An 18,668-nucleotide genomic window follows, 5' to 3' on the forward strand; every position below is an offset into this window, starting at 1 on the left:
TGTTGCTGTGGAAGGCACATCGTAGAGTGGATTTGGATAGATATTACACGCAATTTGCGAACGACTGGTATAATAATCGTATCCACAGCATTACCAAATAGTACTGTATACTACAGTACTATGTTGCTGCAAGTTCTGACCCAGTCAAGGATACCATCTTTACCGATACAGTCGTTGCTTGATATGATAACAAAGCACGAACAACAACTGAAGAGGTCGATGTTGTATTGACCCAGAAAGCTTAGCATCACGGAACCGAGCGAGCATTGATATGCACCCCACCAATAGGTAGCGTTATTCACTTACGACACGAGTGCGAAAGAAGTTGTAAAACTTCTTGTAACCCTCGATTTTGTCGCTGGTGAATCCACCATGCTGTCGCATCGCCATTGCCATAATTTCCGGATCGATTCCACGGCTTTTCAAGTCTTTGAAGAGGCTATTGGTCAAATACCTCGCCAATCCACCACTGTCGTTTGCGTCCCATTCCTTCACGCGAGTGAGCTTCGTCGGATCAACCATGTCATCGAGTTTCTTCACATCCAAAAACTCGTCGAGATTTTTCGCTTTAAGAAAAGCAGACACCTTTCCGGAAGTAAGAGCCGCCTCCAGTTTTTTCATATCGATGATGTCGTCAGCCTTCCCCGATGCGAAGAACCCCTCGAGTTTCGTGGAGGCGGCCTTGAATGTCGTATCATCTAGAGCAGCAAGCTTGCTCACCAATCTGTTAAGGGTCCTCTCTTCATCACTGTCCTCATCGGTTGTTTTGGTGACTTCACCCCTCAAGAATCGAGATCTGCTGGCGTTGTCTCGACCGCCTACACGTGAGATCGCTTGTTCAGGCGACACCAGCTTGGACAACTGTTCGTGGCTCACGGCAGACACTGATTCGGTTCTGGAGACGAACAGCAAGGCTGCCAGTAAGACGTAGAATGCACGCATAGTGGGACCGCTGAAAGGGGATTTTGAGTTGCTCCGACTGCGCAAATTTGAAACTGCAGCTTTGAAAAGGAAGCGCAATGGCCATTGCGCCAACCTTAGTTTGATGTGAGAGTTGTTCCTCATTCCTTTATCGTAATCAAAATATTACGAGCCCGTTATTGCAGTGCCCATTCCTTTCTCCCATGTGGCTGATGACTGATCTACCGGTACATGTACGTACCCACACAAACCAAGAAGAGAATCGCTCGACGTTGCTTGTATTGTAATCCAGTCGCTTTTTAAAAGGAGCATTGATGGACGATTACAATTGATAAACACTTCCAAATTGAAAAGTTTCTGTTGTGTACATTTGCGCATTTACTAAGTATCACTCTCCTCCTTTTGAGGGGGGGCATTTGCACAGTGAAAGCAGTGATTTAGTATGAATATACATGTACCGTAGTATTGCTCCGTAAGCTCGCGTCCTGCGTCAAACGTAATCGGCTATCAGCACATCTAACGGAGCTTACGGGGCAAAGTTCTCTGGGGGATGGGAGATACGTGCCCTCCGAAAAGTCTGTGCAGTACATGTATGTGGTTCGAGTCACCAAACTCGTAGCAATCCACAATAACTGGGGTGACCATATGTAAAATTGCAAGCGACGAGGGATTGTAGAAACTAAAAGGCACCTATTGTTGGGGTACTGGAGTATATGACATGCTCTACATGTACAATAGCCCACATCGTATATTAATACAAGTGCCACCCTGGTCCGGATTAGTTGCTCCACTCTGAACATAAAATACAAGCCGATATTGTATTAAAAGTACAGCACGGCTCATCAGAGCAGCATAATGACAAGAGTGCGATCTGCTGGACAGAATCGCAAATTGCGATTCGCTATCGTATCGCACGAAACGAAGGTGCGCATTGTAGGGGACCCTCTGGGCTTTCAGTACCTTGTGCTCCTTCGCGAAAATTGAAGAATCGGACTAAATAAAATGTTTGTGAACATTATCGGGAGACACAGTGAGTGAGATTGCAAATCATCTATTTCCTCCGGGCGTGAATGATTGCCTGTAAAAGCATCTGGATGTTTTTGGAACGGTGCTTAGACCGCGCTGACTGGTGGAATCGACGCGGTTTGAGCTCAGCTTTCTGGAGGGCTTTTGGGCGCCAAAAAATGTATGGAAGCGATGCAGCTTTGGCCAAAAGAGTGAAGAATGGGGGAGTTAAGAGGTCCTCTATTTGTGTTTAGCTAAGAAACTATAGAGTCCTGGTATCGCTGGAGGCTTTGCCTTATTGATAATCCTTTCTGTGGCTCAGTGTCGCTGCTGGTTTTCAACAGCTCGTCTTGGATTCGGATCCGAAGCGTTGCAGGTACGCTGTCGTGGCAGAGCACCTCTTTCGTATATTTTGCCAATTGGTGCGACTTGAGTAACGCTGTGACCGCTTTTTGTAGTTTTTTGTGTTGGTTTCCAAACAGTGTTATAGTGGTGAACTTTGTCCCAATAAAACCCAAACCCCTCGCTTTCCCAGTGCATCTGCTCGTTTCACAGAGTGAAATAGGACGTGCCACTCATGCAGTGCTATCGGCCAACTCACAGGTGTCAACGCCGTGAACACAGCATAACATTTAAAAGAGTGAAGAATGACTATCGTGTTGAGGCTACCTCACTACTTTATTTGCACCTGTGCCATCAGGCGCCGACCCTAGCGCCGACCCTAACGCCAACGCCAACGCCAACACCCCCACCCCCACCCCCCACCCCCACGGACTAAAGAACCATGAAGAAACCAAACCTCACTACCAGGGAGAGGCAGGACGTTGTGTTGTTCCTGTTAATGCACGGCGTTCGAGGCCTACCCGACGTTGGATCTGTCGACAGTACTGCTATACGCTAGAACGTCAATGTGAGCACCGTTAGACGCGTTTGGCGTCGCTTTAAGCGACGGCATCGACGGAGTGACTAGTCGGATCAAGGGGGCGTCTGGGAGGAATCCACCAGACCATAGATAATTACTGTGATAACCTCTAACTTTTCGATGAAACCATGAACTGTAGAGTTGATAATAATAGAAGGGTTTCATTCGATGCTGTACGGGAATCGTACGGAGCTTTCGAAGCTTACACACTTAACATATTTCTCACGTTACAGAAGGTGATGGAATGTGGGATGCGTGCTGGTGGATCCAACGAGTACAAGCTACCCCATGCCGGTAAAAGCAAGCTTCGACGTGAGGGAAAGATGGCTCAATCATTTCCATACGCTTCCGATGCATTTCGTTTTGCACTTGCTGTTCTTCACGAAGGAGTCGTTATTAACGTATAAACACGGGGAGGTTGTTCTTTATTGTTGTACTCCTAAAATACAAGACTAATTCCGTATTATTGTTGCACCTGTGGAAAGGCCAAGTACACATGTACTTCGAAGTACTTCAAGCACTCTTCTATTCCCATCGAGTTATGCGTCGGTGAATTGGAACATGCTGACTTAATCCTGTGGCCCGCATTGGTCTTGCTGGTCTTGCGTGAAAATACTTTATTTGGCTTGTGCCATTTAAATCCTAGTGTTTCCATTATCGTCAGGCGGCTGTCGAGTCTTGTTCTACTTGCCTCAACTTACTCGTAACATTACTGAGATTTGCCTGTGAAAACCAAATTCCCACCAGTTTGCTTGTGTAACGGGCTAATACAAACCCGTTACCGACGTACACTGTAGCGCAGGAAACAGGGGAAAAGTAACTCTGAGATTCATTGTTATCAAGACGCTCTCGGCACGAGAGCGCCGTGTCCACCCAACCAGCGGAGAGTGCTGATTGGCCGTCGCACACACGCGATGGCGACCATGTGACGGAAGCCCGTCACAGCTTGGCTCTCTGCGGTGGATGAGGAAATACACGTTATAATTTTTGAGTTTTGATTGTGAAGTGAGGTACAGGTGTCATGTAGCTCTACGCCAAGTTGTTCACGTTTTCTCAACATTTTTAAAGTACTTCTTCCACAACTCATTGAAGTTGACCGTCCTCTATTCATTGTCGTCTTTTACATCCTCGGTACGATGTGTTTTTTTCCCTGGGCAATCTGCCACTCTCGTGGGTCAGGCCATCAAGAAAACGTGCCGGTCAGTCTTTTCTTCTTCTACAGTAGCCACTGTGCTCCCGAAAAGTAGAGTTTCCGAGTAATACTACAAGTATCTAAAGTGCGCGCGTGCTGGCGTTAGTTGATCAATGTTGTATGAGTGCTGAGTAGCTCCAATTTGGAGATGAAGTTGCAATGACCCATATGCAGTTCATTTAATCGGCCCTATCGCCCTCACTTCGTAGAGTTATTATTATTAGACTGGCAGAAATTGAGATTGTTAAGAACGAACAAAGCAGAAAATAACAAAGTATACTTCATAAGTATGGTACATGTGAGTATTCATAATCGGATAGCCGCTTAAGGCAAGACAAGATCACGGGCGCTTGGCAGATTTAACCAGTAGCCAGTGTAAACAGCTAGGACTCATCATCAGGGAGAACATTGCAAGAGGCCCGAGAGGAGTTCCTACGTATGCAGTCCAGACAGGAAATCGGAGAGTGCGGTGCAATGGCTGGCACCGCCCTCGGAGTCGTTTTGGGCGAATTCACGCCCACGTTCTGCGTCAAGGCCGCGCCAATGTCTCAGGTCTTCCTTCGGCCGATCCAGTTCACCGTCGTCCTGCTCGTGTTTCCCCCGCTGGTCGTCGGCATCGCCAGTGAAAAGGACACGAAGCAACTGGGTCGGCTGGTGATCACGTCGATCTTCTACTTCGAAATCGTGCCGGATGTTGTACCATTCAAGCTGCGCTTCCTGCCTATTTGCCTGGCCCTCTCATCAATTCCGTGATCTGCAGACAATTGGCATAGTCATGAGTCTACTCGCCGCCAACATCATCAAGCCGGGTAGTGTCGGCCTCGTCGAGGGTGAAGCCTACTCATCGTCCAGCTCAATCTTGACGTTCGAGACCACCTGACGCACATAACGCGGGGCGAGATGATGGCTGGATCGGGGTCATCCGAGCTGCTGCAGGTGCTCGTGACATTGCTTACCCCCTCCATAGTCGAAGTATCTCCGATTCAATCAACTGCAGTGAACAGATCCGCCGTGTCGAGCACGAAGACCTTTGCTGCAGAGGCTCCCTCGACTCGCACATTTTCTTCCTCCGCCGTGTGCAGCACATTTGCCTCTCACCACAACTTTATCCATACATCCGAGGTCGGGGCAACTTTTCACCCTACCGTACTCGAAGCAGAGGCTCTTTGCCAAGGCATGTTTGGTGCACCCTTCAACGACGCATACAGGAGAGCGGCTATTGTGTGCAACACACATACCATTTATCAAGGCTTGCTTCATGCATCCTTCGTGCAAGCGCTTGTTTCCACCGCCGTGTTGGAAGCATCTCCCTCCTTTCAGAGCCTTCTTGGCGCACTCTGGGCGTTCACATCTCTTGCTGCCTCCATGGACAATACAGAGTCCCTTCAACTGAGCGGTCTTTAAGCAGCCAGGGAAGGAGCCCAGCTTACGTTTACTGTCAAGCGGTAGGCTGTGCTCAACCCCACCGATAATCTTCACTTTGGCCGTGGCAGACGTAGGGAATATCTTGTCCATCGTGATCATCGGACATTCCTTCTTCTCCTTTCGCTTGATCTGTCGGCCGTCCTCCTCCGAACTTGACAAGTCGTTGATCTCTTCTTCGTCGCTTGCCATTGCTTCGTCTTCCCTAATGTCCTTCTCCCACTTGTGTAGGAGGCATAACTTCGCTAATTTCTTTTCGTTTCTCGCCTTGACGACGGCGGCCAGGGGCATCGCGACCCCAGCGGACCACAGCATCTCCCCGTTGCCGCCACAGACGAACACCGTGTCGTCGCTCGGCAGGCGGCACTTGGCCACAGAGTCGAGGCCTGAGAGCTCCAGCACGTCGAGAAAATCGCCCATGAAAGTTTCGACTTGCGTTCGATCTGGCGAGTCTGAGAATGACAAGCTGCGGTAATTTCGAATCCGGGTAAACGGCAAAGAAATATAGAACGGTCGTTGTAATGACTAAGTAGCATCACGGTTCTCGACAATCACCGTGTTGGGCTTTCGTACTCTCCTCTTGTATAATAGGATCCCATCTTGGCTGCACTGAACTCGAAGTAAGAGTGTGGAGTATTGCCGTACAACTTGCGAGGTCGTCAAAATATGAGCAGGGACTGCTTGAATCAGTTGTTCAAGTCACCAATGTTCAAACGATGCAACTGATTCTTCTTGGCACTCCACGCATCAATGGTGCTAATGAAACAAGAATTTCAAGTCGACATCTGGGCACGAAACGAGATGAGCAACATCATCTCAAATTTCTATTTCACCATACCCTCTCGAGCCCTCCAAGCCATGAGTTTGACCTGTATTATCACTCCAGAAAAATCGACCATGAAGAGCTTCGCCCATTTCATGCGCCACGCATCAAAGCACAGTATTCTCGCACTCTTGATTGAAGAAGAATTGGCAACTGGGTAGGGGGCACGGAACAACGTCTGCAAATAAAATTTGTTTGTTGTTGAACGTATCCGATACATATTTGAAATGTATCAGATGAGTTCGCGGTGACCCCGAAACAATTGTGCTGCTGCCTAGTACGGGAAGTCCAAATAATATAACCGGCAGCGATAGGAAATCGGGGCCATCGTGAGCTCGAAGAATGAAATTGGATAATTGAGATGAGGTGCGACGGCAGCTGCACAACTCGTATCGGCTACTTTAAACGGGAAAGTAGCTAGTGTCTGTACAAACAACAAAGGTAATCGACTCTAAGACAACACTTGATCGAAAACCAGAGGCCACACTACAATCATCAGTGCATCCACTGCGGCTCAAATCCAGAATTCATGATTGTCACGCCAAGCTTCCTTCGGATCATGAAGTTCATCCACACAACACGAATGTACTCGGTACAAGTAGGATAGGAACCAAACTCCACACAAGATGAATTCCCTGCAGGCTTCCATTACGTCTGTCATTGCTAACCCCGATACTTTAAATTCTGCACACAGCCTTCTTCATTGAGGAAGCACTATTCACCGGTGGCATGTTGCCTGCACTTGCCGCCAATCTTGGGCTTACCTTCACACCCTGGCTCTGAGCATCGCGTTCCTCCACCATGGGCGTAGCACAGCCCTTTGGACTTAGCACCCTTGTCACACCCTTCTCGCAAACACTTCTTTGGTCCACCGTGCGCATTACACAAGCCTTGTAAGTAAGACATCTTGTCACATCCTGCGTGCTGCACAGAGCGCCTCCGCCGTGATCGTAGCACTTGCCACGTGATACAGCTCTTTCATAGCATCCTTCGCGCTCGCACTTTGTCAAAACATTTCCCTTTCGACAGAGCCTTTTTCAAGCATCCACCATGCGAACACTGGGTACCTCCTCCATGAATAACGCAAACGCCCTGTGCATGAGAACGTTTCGTGCAGCCTTCCACCGAGCACTGTCGAGCTCCTCCATGCTCGAAGCAAAACCCGGTTGATTCACCGAATCTAACGCAGCCCAAGTAACTACATGGGTCCATTCTGCCATGAGTGTAGCACCTGCCTTTGGTCACCGATTGATTGGTACAGCCATCAACCGAGCACGGTTTGCCTCCACCATGCTCAAAGCACACTCCATTGGCTCTGGTCTGTTTGGTACACCCTGCATGAGAACATTTACTACCTCCTCCATGCTCAAAGCACAAGCCTTTCGACTGCGCCTGCTTGGTACACCCCTTTTTAGAGCATTTCTTGCCTCCACCATGATCAAAGCACTTGCCCCTCGACTGGATCTGCTTGGTGCAGCCCTTGTGGGAGCAAATTTGAGCTCCTCCATGTGCAATACACCGTCCTTGCCGTTTTGCTTGCTTGACGCAATCTTCTTCCGAACACTTGTTGCCCCCACTATGGGCCACACATTTCCCCTTGACTTTGGCCTGCTTGGCGCAACCTTCTTCCGAGCACTTGTAGCCGCCTCCATGTTGGAAGCAGTTGCTACCTTGCAGCGCCTTCTTGTTGCAACTTTCAAATGAGCATTTGCCGCCAGGTTTTGACAATGTTTTCGTCGATTTGGGCTTGGAAGTGCGCGTTTTAGCGGCTGGGGGGAGTTTCTTCTCCAACTTGGCGGACGGTGCGGGGGTTTCCTCCTTCTCTTCTGCGTCGCTTGAGTCCGAACCATACGCTGAGATATCCTCTCGCAGCTCGTCGATCTCTTCTCCTGGACCGGACGCGGGGGACGCGCCGGAGACGTCGGACTCGCCGCTGCTGGTTGCCATTATTTTTTGCGACTGACATGTAGCATTGTGTGTGGTGTACATCAAATGGATTTCAACGCGTTGTATTTTATGGTGCTTAACGCTGGAACAAGTTCGCTTTACTGACGAGCTGCGGTATTTGCAGCCTTCGCTAGCTTGGCAAGGTGCGCCGCATACAGTGCTATCATGGCTTCGCGCTGCTTCAGAGAATACTGGCCACCTTGTATGAAGTGGGCGAACTTGTGCACGCTCTTCCCTTCCATTTGCTTGAATAGATTCGGCAGACTAATGAGTTGCGTGATGTCACCAATTCGATCTTCGTCGTCTTCTGTATCTGTGCCACGCTTTCTTAGGGCCCTTTTGCCGTAGACTGGAGTAGCCTCCGCTGAGCGAGCGGCCAGTTTTGATACACTCGTTTGAACAGCATTTGCTCCTGCTGGCATGGCATCGACAGTGGCGAGGAAAGTAGCAACAACCACGACCAGGATGTAGCACAAACGCATGATGGAACGTCAGAGGAGTTCGGAACTTGGACTGGAAACAGAGAGTTGAGGAATGAGCTCAAGCTTCGGTCCCCAAAGCAGGAAACGCAAGCGAAGGTAAAGGCGACCAGCAGGCTGCACATCTCAAGCTATATAATGGATGCGCTAAAAAAGCTCCAGCCCTGAGAGAAATAGCAGTCACGGTTGGGTCAGTGGATGTTTTACTTCCAAGTAGCGGTACAGTAATGTGCGTGATGTATAAAGAAAAAATGATTTGGACGCAGAAGAGTATGTATTGATTTAAATTAACTGAGCATACGTTGCTTTGTTAATTATCCCGGAGTGGTGCCAGCAATGCTGTATGGTCGAAGCGCTGACCTTTGACCATGCATCCTCGCACCACATCAGTGCGGTAAGAGGTCTACTATGTAGGGATTATCTAATCCTACTCCTAGTCTATCTAAAGCAAGAATCATTTTCTCAGATAGTATATATCTTTTGATGCAATGAATAATACCTTGGTCCATTGGTTGGGTCCTCGTAGTTGTGTTAGGCGGCAACTTTTCCACGCGAACGTTCGTCAGAGAATATTCAAATTCGATTCACTCGAGCGTGGTTGATCAAACGCATCTTGCTGGACTTTAGCTCAGCTCATCTCCATATCGTGACGTTGTACCTCCTGGCCTATATATAAGCTGTACGAGGTTGTAAGTTGTAGACCCGTTCACTACTCACGCCTATTACTGTAGTCTGCATCTCGGCTCAGCTTGAAGTGCTCTTTTTAATCAGGTTGAAGCTAAATATTTAAAAAAATTAAATAAAAATACAGACACCGCTACCATTTCTGATAAATGTTCTTTTTATTCATGATAGAGGCATAATCATTTGTTTATAATATCCAAGTTTGCCTACACCTTGATATTTCTCAACACTGGGCTTTCGTGTATTCAACAAGAGTTTGCTGCAGAATATGACGGTCTGCTCGCCTCTCAACAGTTTCCTTTCAAAGTTGTTTGATCAGTATTGAATGGGTAGTACCAGTAGTGGTTTCTGTATCAAATCTCCAGGCTGGGCAGTGAGGTACGTTATACCAGGTGTCTCTGAGGATTGAGGACGAACAGGTGGTTGGGAAGATTGGCTCAGTAGCGCATTATCAATCGGTCGAAGGCTGGGGATGTTGCTGCTGCCACAGGTAAGTAATGGTGGTCCACACTCAACGGTAGTTAAAAAGCAGATCAAGATGCCGCCAAGGAACGAACAGATTTCAAATCATTTTACCGAAATTTGTTCTTTAAAAAAAAAAGTGCTTCTTCAACCACAGTAGATAATTACGCAATAGCAAACACTGCACAAATCGACCCGCCTTCGAAGCAATGCTAATACAAATTGTTACAGCTTACATGCAGCTTTAAATGCTCGCTCTTTGGATGTGGCTTCAAGGATTTTTTTTTATTTTTTTATTTTATGCGGCTAACGCCGGTAGAACTCAGGGCGAGCATTGCATCAACCTCGCTAACCAGATATCCCAACTCTCGATATCCGGTGGCTCCGGTTTCTAGCGTCTCGATTCGTAACGCTGTCGAATACAATGTGTACTCAAGTTGAGTAAATCGTTGCGGGTTGCTTACCATTGCCCTCGTTGGTTGAGTAACTCAAACGCTACGATCTTGCCAGTCGTCAAAACGTCAAATTTCCATTGAGTCAAGCAGCAATTTGCAAAGGAAAGGAAACGTGAATCCTCCAAGACGCATTCGTCTTCGGTGACGGTGTGGCTTCTCTGACTTCATCCGCAATTGTGGTGCCAATTAGTGGATATGAGAGGAGGCAAAATTTGCTCTGAGCACGGCGATGAAGGAAATGTTCACGTTTCCAATGCGAACATCCTGTGCAGAACGCACAGAGGAAAGTGACCGAGTTCTCGGCCCTACAAAATGAGCAGATATGGCTTCAATTTGTCATCGTACTTACTCCGCTCGCCACTGTTCCGCATCTCATACAGGCTACAAAACGGCGGCATACTCAGTCCAAGACGTTCCGCACCCACTCGAGATCTGGGCGTTTCCCCATTGGTTGGTTTCATTAAAGCCAAGCTCTCCAAGCTCACGCTCAAAGCTCTTCGGTGTCCCCTCCCTCTGTGTGCGTGCCGTGCGTGTCCATCTCGTCCACCGTCTTCTCGTCCAATCCCCAGTATGGACCCGTCCGCCCCGTACGACCCCGAGGCCCACGCGGCCGTCGATGGCTCCGACCTCTACGCCGAGTCGCCCAACGGACCCGTCAAGCTCTTCGTGGGCCAAGTGCCGCGCACCATGGAGGAGGACGAGCTGCGCCCCGTGCTCGAGGTCTTCGGCCCGCTCGAGGACCTCGTCATCATCCGAGACAAGATCACGGGCGCTCACCGCGGCTGCGCCTTCGCCTCGTACTTTACGCGCGACGCGGCCGACCAGGCCGTGCACGAGCTGCACAACAAGGTGACGCTGCCCCAGAGCATCAACCCGCTGCAGGTGCGGCCGGCCGAGGGTCAGGCGGGCGCGTCCCAGGAGCACAAGCTCTTCATCGGCATGATCCCCAAGACGGCCGACGAGGCCGCGATCCGCGACGTCTTCGAGCTCTTCGGCGCCATCGAGGAGGTCTACATCCTGCGCCACCCGGCCACGGGTCAGAGCAAGGGATGCGCCTTCCTCAAGTTCAAGGAGCGCACCTCGGCCCTCGCGGCCATTGAAGACGTGAACGGCAACGTCACGATGGACCGCGGCACGTCGCCACTCGTCGTCAAGTTCGCCGACAGTCGGCGCCAGCGTCTGCAGCGAGCGCGCAACTTGGCGGCCGCTGCGAACGCCTACTGGCCGCTCCCTCCTGGAGCGGGCATGGCCTTCCCGCAGTTGCAGCACCTCCAGCAGCAGTACATGCAGCAGATGCAGGCTTTCGGCGCCCAGGCGGCGGCCGGATTGAACCCGGCGGTCGCTGGTATGGGCTCGCCTGTTGGCGCTACGGCCGGCAGCCCAGGAAGCCCCACCAACTCGTTCATGTACTACAACCCGTACGGCTTCGCGGGTGCTGGCGCCGCTGCTCCGTACGGATTTGGTGGCCTGCCGAACGTCGGCGGCGCGGGCTTCGACATGCAGTCGAGCGGACTGGGAGCTGGCTTGGACCAGGGCGTGGAAGCTGCGGCCAAGGCCTCGCGCACGACTAGTCAACTGGAAGGCCCCACGGGCGCTAACCTCTTCATCTACCACTTGCCGCACGACCTCACGGACGCTGATCTGGCCACTGCGTTTGCGCCCTTCGGTACGGTCATCAGCGCGAAGGTGTACATGGACAAGATCACGGGCGAAAGCAAGGGCTTTGGCTTCGTGAGTTATGACAGCGCGGATGCCGCGGACGCAGCTATTGCCAGCATGAATGGGTTCCAGATCGGCACCAAGCGGCTCAAGGTCCAGCACAAGCGTATCCACCAGAGAAACGACTACCTGGGCGGATCCAGCGGCAGCCTCGTCGGCCACGACGAAGAACTGGCGAGCATGGAGTACCACCATCAGGTGCAGCAGGACATCTCCGGTCTGGACAATGGCCTCCACCACGAAGATAGCGGCGCCATGTCCCCGAGCGATGCCGCGGAAGGCAACAACGGCGTCGACACGTCATTAGACGAGGCCGTGCAGAACCTGCGCATTGACGCGTAAGCCCGAGATCCCAACGGTGTGTTTTTGTGACTCGTCGATCATGTCAGTCAGTCGGTTGGTGGTGAGTTTTGAGGCGTGAAGGTGTACAAAATGCCGTGTACAAACAGCGATGCGATACTGGAGATCAGAAGGACACGCACAAGGAACGATAACTGAGAACTTTGCAAGCAACGAGCAACACAAGAAAGACAGGCAAAGAAACAACAGAAGACGGCAAAAGGAAGGAAGAGAAGAAGTAGCAGCTTGCGACCAGCTTGAAGTGACGGCTGCGAGCGAGCAAGCGTATGTTTTATCCGTGTGAATTCACTTGCTTTGCTGTCTTAGTCACGCGTTTGCCTTTACTTCAACTCTTTTGCACCATCTACGACCATTTCGCGAGCAGGCCGAAGACGGCGTAACCAGTTACGAGCGCGATCGACTTCTGCAATGTCACCTTGGATTTCTGCTGCTGGCCGTGGCCTTCATCGCCTCCGTGGCTGTGTCGAGGGAATTCCTGTGGGATGACCTCCATCACAGCCACGTAGATGAAAGTGCCCGATGCCAGCGCCACGCAGATGCCCGCCGCGGCCGAATCCTCCGACGAGTCGGCCGCGATGATCCAGCCCACGATAATCCCAACGATGCTCATGAACGAGAAGACGACCATGTAGAGCATCACGTGGGCCACGGGCATGGCGCTCTGCACGAGGCCCGAGCCCAGCGCAAAGGCCGCTAGCCCCTTGTGCATGATGATGGCCATGAAGACTCCCCACGCCGTCTCCGTCTGGGCCCCGATGCCCAGTCCCTCCAGCACCGAGTGGAAGGACAGAGCAATGAACAGCACCATAGCCACGGCCAAGGATCCTGCATCAGCGTCCTGGCCCCCACCCCCATGGGAGTGGCCTGACTGGCTGAGTCCCTGCTCGTCCTCCTCTAGGTCCCCTACATACGTTTCGTCGCTCTCCGTGGCTCCGTGCAGCTCCTCGTCGTCGTCCTGACTCTTGGCCGGCCGATAATCCGTCCTGGAGACGTCCATCGAGGCCTGCGCGGCCTGTTCCAGCAGCAAAAGGCCCAGAAAGCCCAAGGTGCAGAACATCTCTGCGTACGGGAACTCGTAGCGACCTCCGTCCTCCGTGGACCATTTGCGCAGCGCCGGGTTCTCCACGGCCGAGTGGAGCAGGTGAAAGAAGCCGCCGGCCAGGAACACGCCGCCCGAGAAGGCGCTGAGGATGCTCAGCACCGGAGACTTGTCGTGCCTCGAGGCCAGACAGGCCGGCGTCAGGCCGCCCACGAGGCCCACGACCCAGATGCACACGAGCGACACGAGCTTGAAGACGGTCACGGGCTCCATCGCCGTTTGATGAGGAAATGAGTCCTCCGAAAGTGAATAGGCTGCCTGTTACCCCCACATATTTGGTGTTTTGGTACGCAGTCGGTGGGAAAAGTCATTGGTACGCAGTCGGTGGGAAAAGTCATTGGTACTTCACACACTTCTCTGGTTCGTGGAGTCTTGCTTGAAGGCCAGAAGCAACACCACCCCGACAGAGGCCCGACATCAAGTCGCGTCTTTTATATTATCAAAAGGCTTCTATAGAAAACACATAAACATCAAATGTAAGGCCACTTAACCACCACCGAGTCTTGCTCGAAGGGACCAATGCATCCCTTGCCAAGTTCTCGTTGCTGCTGGAGTTCACCCGTGGTGAATGATTTGGGACTGAATGGCACTGTAACTAAAAAGAGAATGAATTATTACTGCAAAAACACTTTTGACTTACTCGTAGACTCCGAGTCGTAGTCACGAAACACTAGGTTCACGGCACACGTCTTTCCTAGACAGTGTCTACTATATAAGGACAGAAAATGATGGGGCTAGTAGGTAAAAAAAATTACTTAATCACCCAAACTACAGAAGCAGTTGTGTGTCGCAATGCGCACCTCAAAACAAAGAAGGTGAAAGGAGATTGTAGTGATGCCGGCACGAGCACTCAGAAGTATGGATCAACTGATATCTAGCTCCATTAAAACTGTAAGCTTAACTCGTCTAGCCCTAACGAAGAGGGATATTTGCGTTTTAGTGATTGTTGCAAAACTTGAGGGAACTAGACGATGCCACTGGCGCAGAAATATAGACCACGCCGGAACGGTCTTGAGTATGAACATCTCCTACTGCTGCTAGATGCACACAACAGAGCGCGATCTGGCTATGATTCAGAAAGGTGGAACGGCTCTTACCTCAAACTAAGGTCGGCGCAATGGCCATTGCGTTTCCTTTTCGAAGGTGTAGGTTCAAATTAGCGCGGATGAAGCAACTCAGCTCCTTCCGTCGTGCCAAGTGACGCTATGTGTGCATTCTACTTCTTACTGGCAGCCCTGGCGGTCGTGAATCTGTGTCTGCTGTGAGCCATGAAAAATCGTCCAAGCTGATTTTGCCTGGTGAAACGAGCACAAGTAAGAGAACGACAACAGATTTCAATTCTTGAGGGCTGGTGATGACAGCGAAGCAACCAAAGACGACATTGAAGGTGGAGAGCGCTTGATGGATCGACTTTCGACGCCGATTACGCGAAATTGGAAGAGTTGCTCCCAGTGGACCAAGCCTACCAACTCATTGACGATAAGAAACTGGTGGAGTATTTCGACACCGAAAAGCTGCCTGCTCTTCTTAATACGACTTCCACCCCCTCCTCCCGGTGAGTGGTTGGATGTGGAGAAACTCAATGGCTGGGTTGGTCCAGAGAAGCTCGATGTTGTGGCGGATTGGAATGGGGAGGATACTCGTGGACTGGAGAAATGTTTGGACACGAAACTGCTCCCGGACTTTCAGAAACGCGGAATGGAGCCTGAAGGCGTGACAAAGGCGATGCGAAAACACGGTGGTTCCAGCAGCACGTTCATGAAGGATGTCGAGGATAATTACGCCTTGTTTCAAGCTTTATGGAGTTAACGACGCTACCTAGTTTGATATGCGAGGTGTTCGTGAAACCCTGGTTTAGTGACGCTAGGCTTTCAAAGTTAATACCTCAGGTGTCGCCGTGGATTGGCAAGTAGGCGACATAAGGCTAGACGTAGTGAGCACTTCGGATGCTATGAACTAAGGACCCGAGTCATTTGTACATTTGCTACATTTTTAGCCAAAAAAAAATGCAAAACACCGTATGAGTGCAATGAATTGGACAAATGACGAGGAACGTAGGCAGCTTAGACTTAAGAAGATGCCACGCTGAAGTGTCTAACAACAAAAAGATGAATTACAAATACACTGGACTAGTTGACTTACTCGTAGTCCTGAAACTCTAGGTCCTGCTACACCGTTCGCCTTTCTTTTCTAAGCGCGCAGGTGACGGTATCCCTTGCCGGCAGTCTGAGCCGCCGGGTTCTGCTGCTGCTGCTGCTGGGCCGCTTGGGTAATGGGGGTGGTGGCTTTAGGAGTCACTGCTGGCGTGTTGCCCTTCGAGTAGCTGCCAGCTGAGGCCTTGTCTCCGCCAACGCTGACAATCGGATCGACGCCAGCATTTACGTTGGCTCCAACTCCACCAACGCCAGCCTTCACGCCAGCGCCGACCTCGGCACCAGCCTTCACGCCGCCAACACCACCAACGCCGACCTGAGCACCGATGCCGGCGCCTGCTTTCACGCCTCCAGAGGCAGCTCCACCGACGCTGCCTCCGACACCAGCACCTCCGTTCACTCCGGCGCCAACATTAAGTCCGCCAACATTGACGCCGCCACCGACACCAGCACCTCCGTTCACTCCGGCGCCAACATTAAGTCCGCCAACATTGACGCCGCCACCGACACCAGCACCTCCGTTCACTCCGGCGCCAACATTAAGTCCGCCAACATTGACGCCGCCACCGACACCAGCACCAATGCCAGCTCCGGCGCCAACATTAAGTCCGCCAACATTGACGCCGCCACCGACTCCAGCACCGATGCCAGCTCCGGCGCCAACATTAACTCCGCCGCCAAGTCCGACGGCTGCCTTAGCACCACCACCGATGCCAACTCCAAGATTCGCTCCGGCACCAACATTTACCCCAGTGCCTCCGTACGTGCCAACATCAGCTCCAACACCCTTCGTACCAACGCCTGCCTGGACGCCAGCACCGAGAGTTGCGCCGGCATTGAGCTGCGCGCCCGCACCAAGACCCGCCGTCGCTCCGAGGCTTGCACCGGCGTTCACGTCCAGTCCCCCGCCGGCCTTGACGCCTGCTCCAGCACCACCCACGCCGAGTCCTAGACCCGCGCCAACACCACCGCCAGTCTTCACGCCCGCACCTCCGTACGCGCCTCCGCCAAGACCGAGGCCGACATTGGCACCGAGGCCCGCACCAACATTTAGACCCGCGCCGACTCCACCATTGCCGCCAAGAACCGCGCCTAGAAGAGCGCCGAGACCAGCGCCCACGCCCACACCACCGTGACCACCGACACCGGCGCCGACGCCGACGCCCAGACCGAGGCCAGCGTTAACGCCAAGGCCACCGTTGTTGTAGTTGTTCTTAGTGGAGGTGCTCCGACCATAGGTCTCGGCCACCTCAGCAGTGGCGTCGGCCACGCCGTTGGAGAACGCCACGGCGGCGGCACACAGCGCGAGGATCGTCTTGCTGAACATCATCTTGGACTAGACGTAGATCACTTGAGGAACTTGGAAGGTAGCTTGGAAGCTAGTTGGTCACGATCTCCGAAATTGGATAATGAGTGAGTTGTGGCGCGCGATCGAGCTCCCGCGTACCGATATTATAGTTCGAGAGCGGGGCCTCTCTACCGAAGAGGACAGACTCGCGTCAAATTGCGCCCACATGCCAACCAGCAGGCGGAGGCCGTAGCCGAAGCCACTATCTCGTTCATGACAACATCAGTCCGTGTAAGTGGGAATTGACGGCACATGGTACCGGCAGAGGGGGGTCAACCTGAGCACACCTCCCTATTGTAGCAAATGTTTTGGAGAGGACGTCGTGGTGCACAAGCACAGACACGAGTAACCTGTCGCCGATAAGATCTTCCAAAAACCTATCTGCCATGCTCTCTTTGCTTCAGGTTATGATACCAAATGCCGTAGTACTTCAACAGGAAACTGGTACTACTTCTGAAGTGTAACCTGGTACTTAATTGAACTCTTACTCCATCTACTGGAAAGATGTGCACCGGGACTGCGTTGCGTAAAGCCGACTGGTTGCGGTTGATGCTTAGAACTGTAGACCCCACGAAGGCACAAAATGTCAGCAGTCGAATGCAATTGCACATCGTTTATTTTGCCATTGCCGTAGCACCTTACGACGCTAGACACTAGACATCCTCACGTCATCGCCCTACGCCAGGAACGCCTCGTACGGAGTCGGGTTCCAGTCCGGGAAGAACTTGGCCACCGTGTCCTTCACCTCCTGCTCCGAGCCGGCCACGCCGCGACCGTCCTCACCCAAAGCCGTCAAAAACGCCGTAAAATCCGTGTTGAACTTCTTCATGTTCTCCTCGTACGTGATGGAGCGCACCTCGACCTTCTTGCCCAGCTTCTTCTCCGCCAGCGCGTGGATCTGCAGCGGCGACAGACGCTCGGCCTCAAACGGCAGCTTGGCACCTTCCAGCGCGCTCTTGGGCGCTGTCGACAGCACGTGCGCCACGAAGCGCCCGGCGTCCTGGCGAGAGGTGATGCTGTAGGGCGTCTCGCCCTTGCCCACCACGTTCATGTAGCCGTCATCGAAGTGGTAGTCCATGAAGATCGGCAGGAACTCGGCGAAGATGCCCGTGTAGAAGGTGGTGGCCGGCAGCTGCACCTCGGCCAGCAGGTCCTGCACCACCTTCTTGTAGGCGTTGGGGCCCTCCGTCACCTTGACGCCGTACTCGGCAGGCACGAAGAGCTGGATGCCGGCCGCCTTGGCCGCGCGCACGACGGGTGGCTGCACGTCGAGGTGGTACGGCGACACGGCGCTCACGGCGACCTCGCTGCCGGACAGCGCCTTCTTCACAGCGTCCTCGTCGGTGTACGAGAGCTTGAAGAGCTTGGCGCCGCGCGCCTTGAGAGCCTGCAGCGCCTCCTGGCTGTCGTCGCGTGTGAGGATGGAGACGGACGCGCCCTTCTTCAGCAGCTCGTCGGCAACGGTGCCGCCGATGCCGCCGGCTCCGATGATGGCGAACTTGGTGTAGGTCGACATGGCTCGTTGAAGTGGATCAGGCGGTTGAAGCGGTGGAGTTGAGTTGCTTGTGTCTTGGAGAGACTTTTCAATTGTGAGCTTCGACATGCGAGGAGGTCGTGCGCGAACGGCTCGGTGACATGCAAGCGAGGTCTAGTTGGTGCGATCGTGTGTCGAGTGCT

At 52.3% G+C, this 18,668-nt stretch overlaps 8 protein-coding genes across 8 annotated transcripts; 2 read left to right on the plus strand and 6 right to left on the minus strand.

Moving 5' to 3' along the window:
- Positions 1-294: 294 nt before the first annotated feature.
- On the minus strand, positions 295-942 carry KRP23_14139 (uncharacterized protein; the record flags this gene model as incomplete). The annotated part of the gene is made up of 1 exon (XM_067884930.1): positions 295-942. The coding sequence occupies one exon, from the start codon at positions 940-942 to the stop codon at positions 295-297; it is 648 nt and encodes a 215-aa protein (XP_067737693.1).
- A 3,572-nt stretch (positions 943-4,514) lies between these two features.
- Positions 4,515-4,793, plus strand: KRP23_14140 (C4-dicarboxylate transport protein; the record flags this gene model as incomplete). The annotated part of the gene is made up of 1 exon (XM_067884931.1): positions 4,515-4,793. One exon carries the CDS (start codon positions 4,515-4,517, stop codon positions 4,791-4,793), a length of 279 nt encoding a protein of 92 aa, XP_067737694.1.
- Positions 4,794-5,356: 563 nt separating this feature from the next.
- KRP23_14141 (uncharacterized protein) lies at positions 5,357-5,882 on the minus strand (the record flags this gene model as incomplete). The annotated part of the gene is made up of 2 exons (XM_067884932.1): positions 5,357-5,397; positions 5,471-5,882. The coding sequence occupies 2 exons, from the start codon at positions 5,880-5,882 to the stop codon at positions 5,357-5,359; spliced, it is 453 nt and encodes a 150-aa protein (XP_067737695.1).
- An 820-nt stretch (positions 5,883-6,702) lies between these two features.
- Positions 6,703-8,232, minus strand: KRP23_14142 (putative WRKY transcription factor 19; the record flags this gene model as incomplete). Its single annotated transcript, XM_067884933.1, has 2 exons — positions 6,703-6,709; positions 7,661-8,232. The coding sequence occupies 2 exons, from the start codon at positions 8,230-8,232 to the stop codon at positions 6,703-6,705; spliced, it is 579 nt and encodes a 192-aa protein (XP_067737696.1).
- Positions 8,233-8,330: 98 nt separating this feature from the next.
- Positions 8,331-8,714, minus strand: KRP23_14143 (uncharacterized protein; the record flags this gene model as incomplete). The annotated part of the gene is made up of 1 exon (XM_067896002.1): positions 8,331-8,714. One exon carries the CDS (start codon positions 8,712-8,714, stop codon positions 8,331-8,333), a length of 384 nt encoding a protein of 127 aa, XP_067737697.1.
- A 2,168-nt stretch (positions 8,715-10,882) lies between these two features.
- KRP23_14144 (CUGBP Elav-like family member 5) lies at positions 10,883-12,373 on the plus strand (the record flags this gene model as incomplete). The annotated part of the gene is made up of 1 exon (XM_067884934.1): positions 10,883-12,373. One exon carries the CDS (start codon positions 10,883-10,885, stop codon positions 12,371-12,373), a length of 1,491 nt encoding a protein of 496 aa, XP_067737698.1.
- A 361-nt stretch (positions 12,374-12,734) lies between these two features.
- KRP23_14145 (Zinc transporter ZIP1) lies at positions 12,735-13,703 on the minus strand (the record flags this gene model as incomplete). Its single annotated transcript, XM_067884935.1, has 1 exon — positions 12,735-13,703. The coding sequence occupies one exon, from the start codon at positions 13,701-13,703 to the stop codon at positions 12,735-12,737; it is 969 nt and encodes a 322-aa protein (XP_067737699.1).
- Positions 13,704-17,667: 3,964 nt separating this feature from the next.
- KRP23_14146 (putative pinoresinol-lariciresinol reductase 3) lies at positions 17,668-18,507 on the minus strand (the record flags this gene model as incomplete). Its single annotated transcript, XM_067884937.1, has 1 exon — positions 17,668-18,507. One exon carries the CDS (start codon positions 18,505-18,507, stop codon positions 17,668-17,670), a length of 840 nt encoding a protein of 279 aa, XP_067737700.1.
- Positions 18,508-18,668: the final 161 nt, after the last annotated feature.

Source organism: Phytophthora ramorum, assembly GCF_020800215.1.
Source record: "Phytophthora ramorum isolate Pr-102 chromosome Unknown Phyram_PR-102_s0020, whole genome shotgun sequence".
Taxonomy (NCBI): domain Eukaryota; phylum Oomycota; class Peronosporomycetes; order Peronosporales; family Peronosporaceae; genus Phytophthora; species Phytophthora ramorum.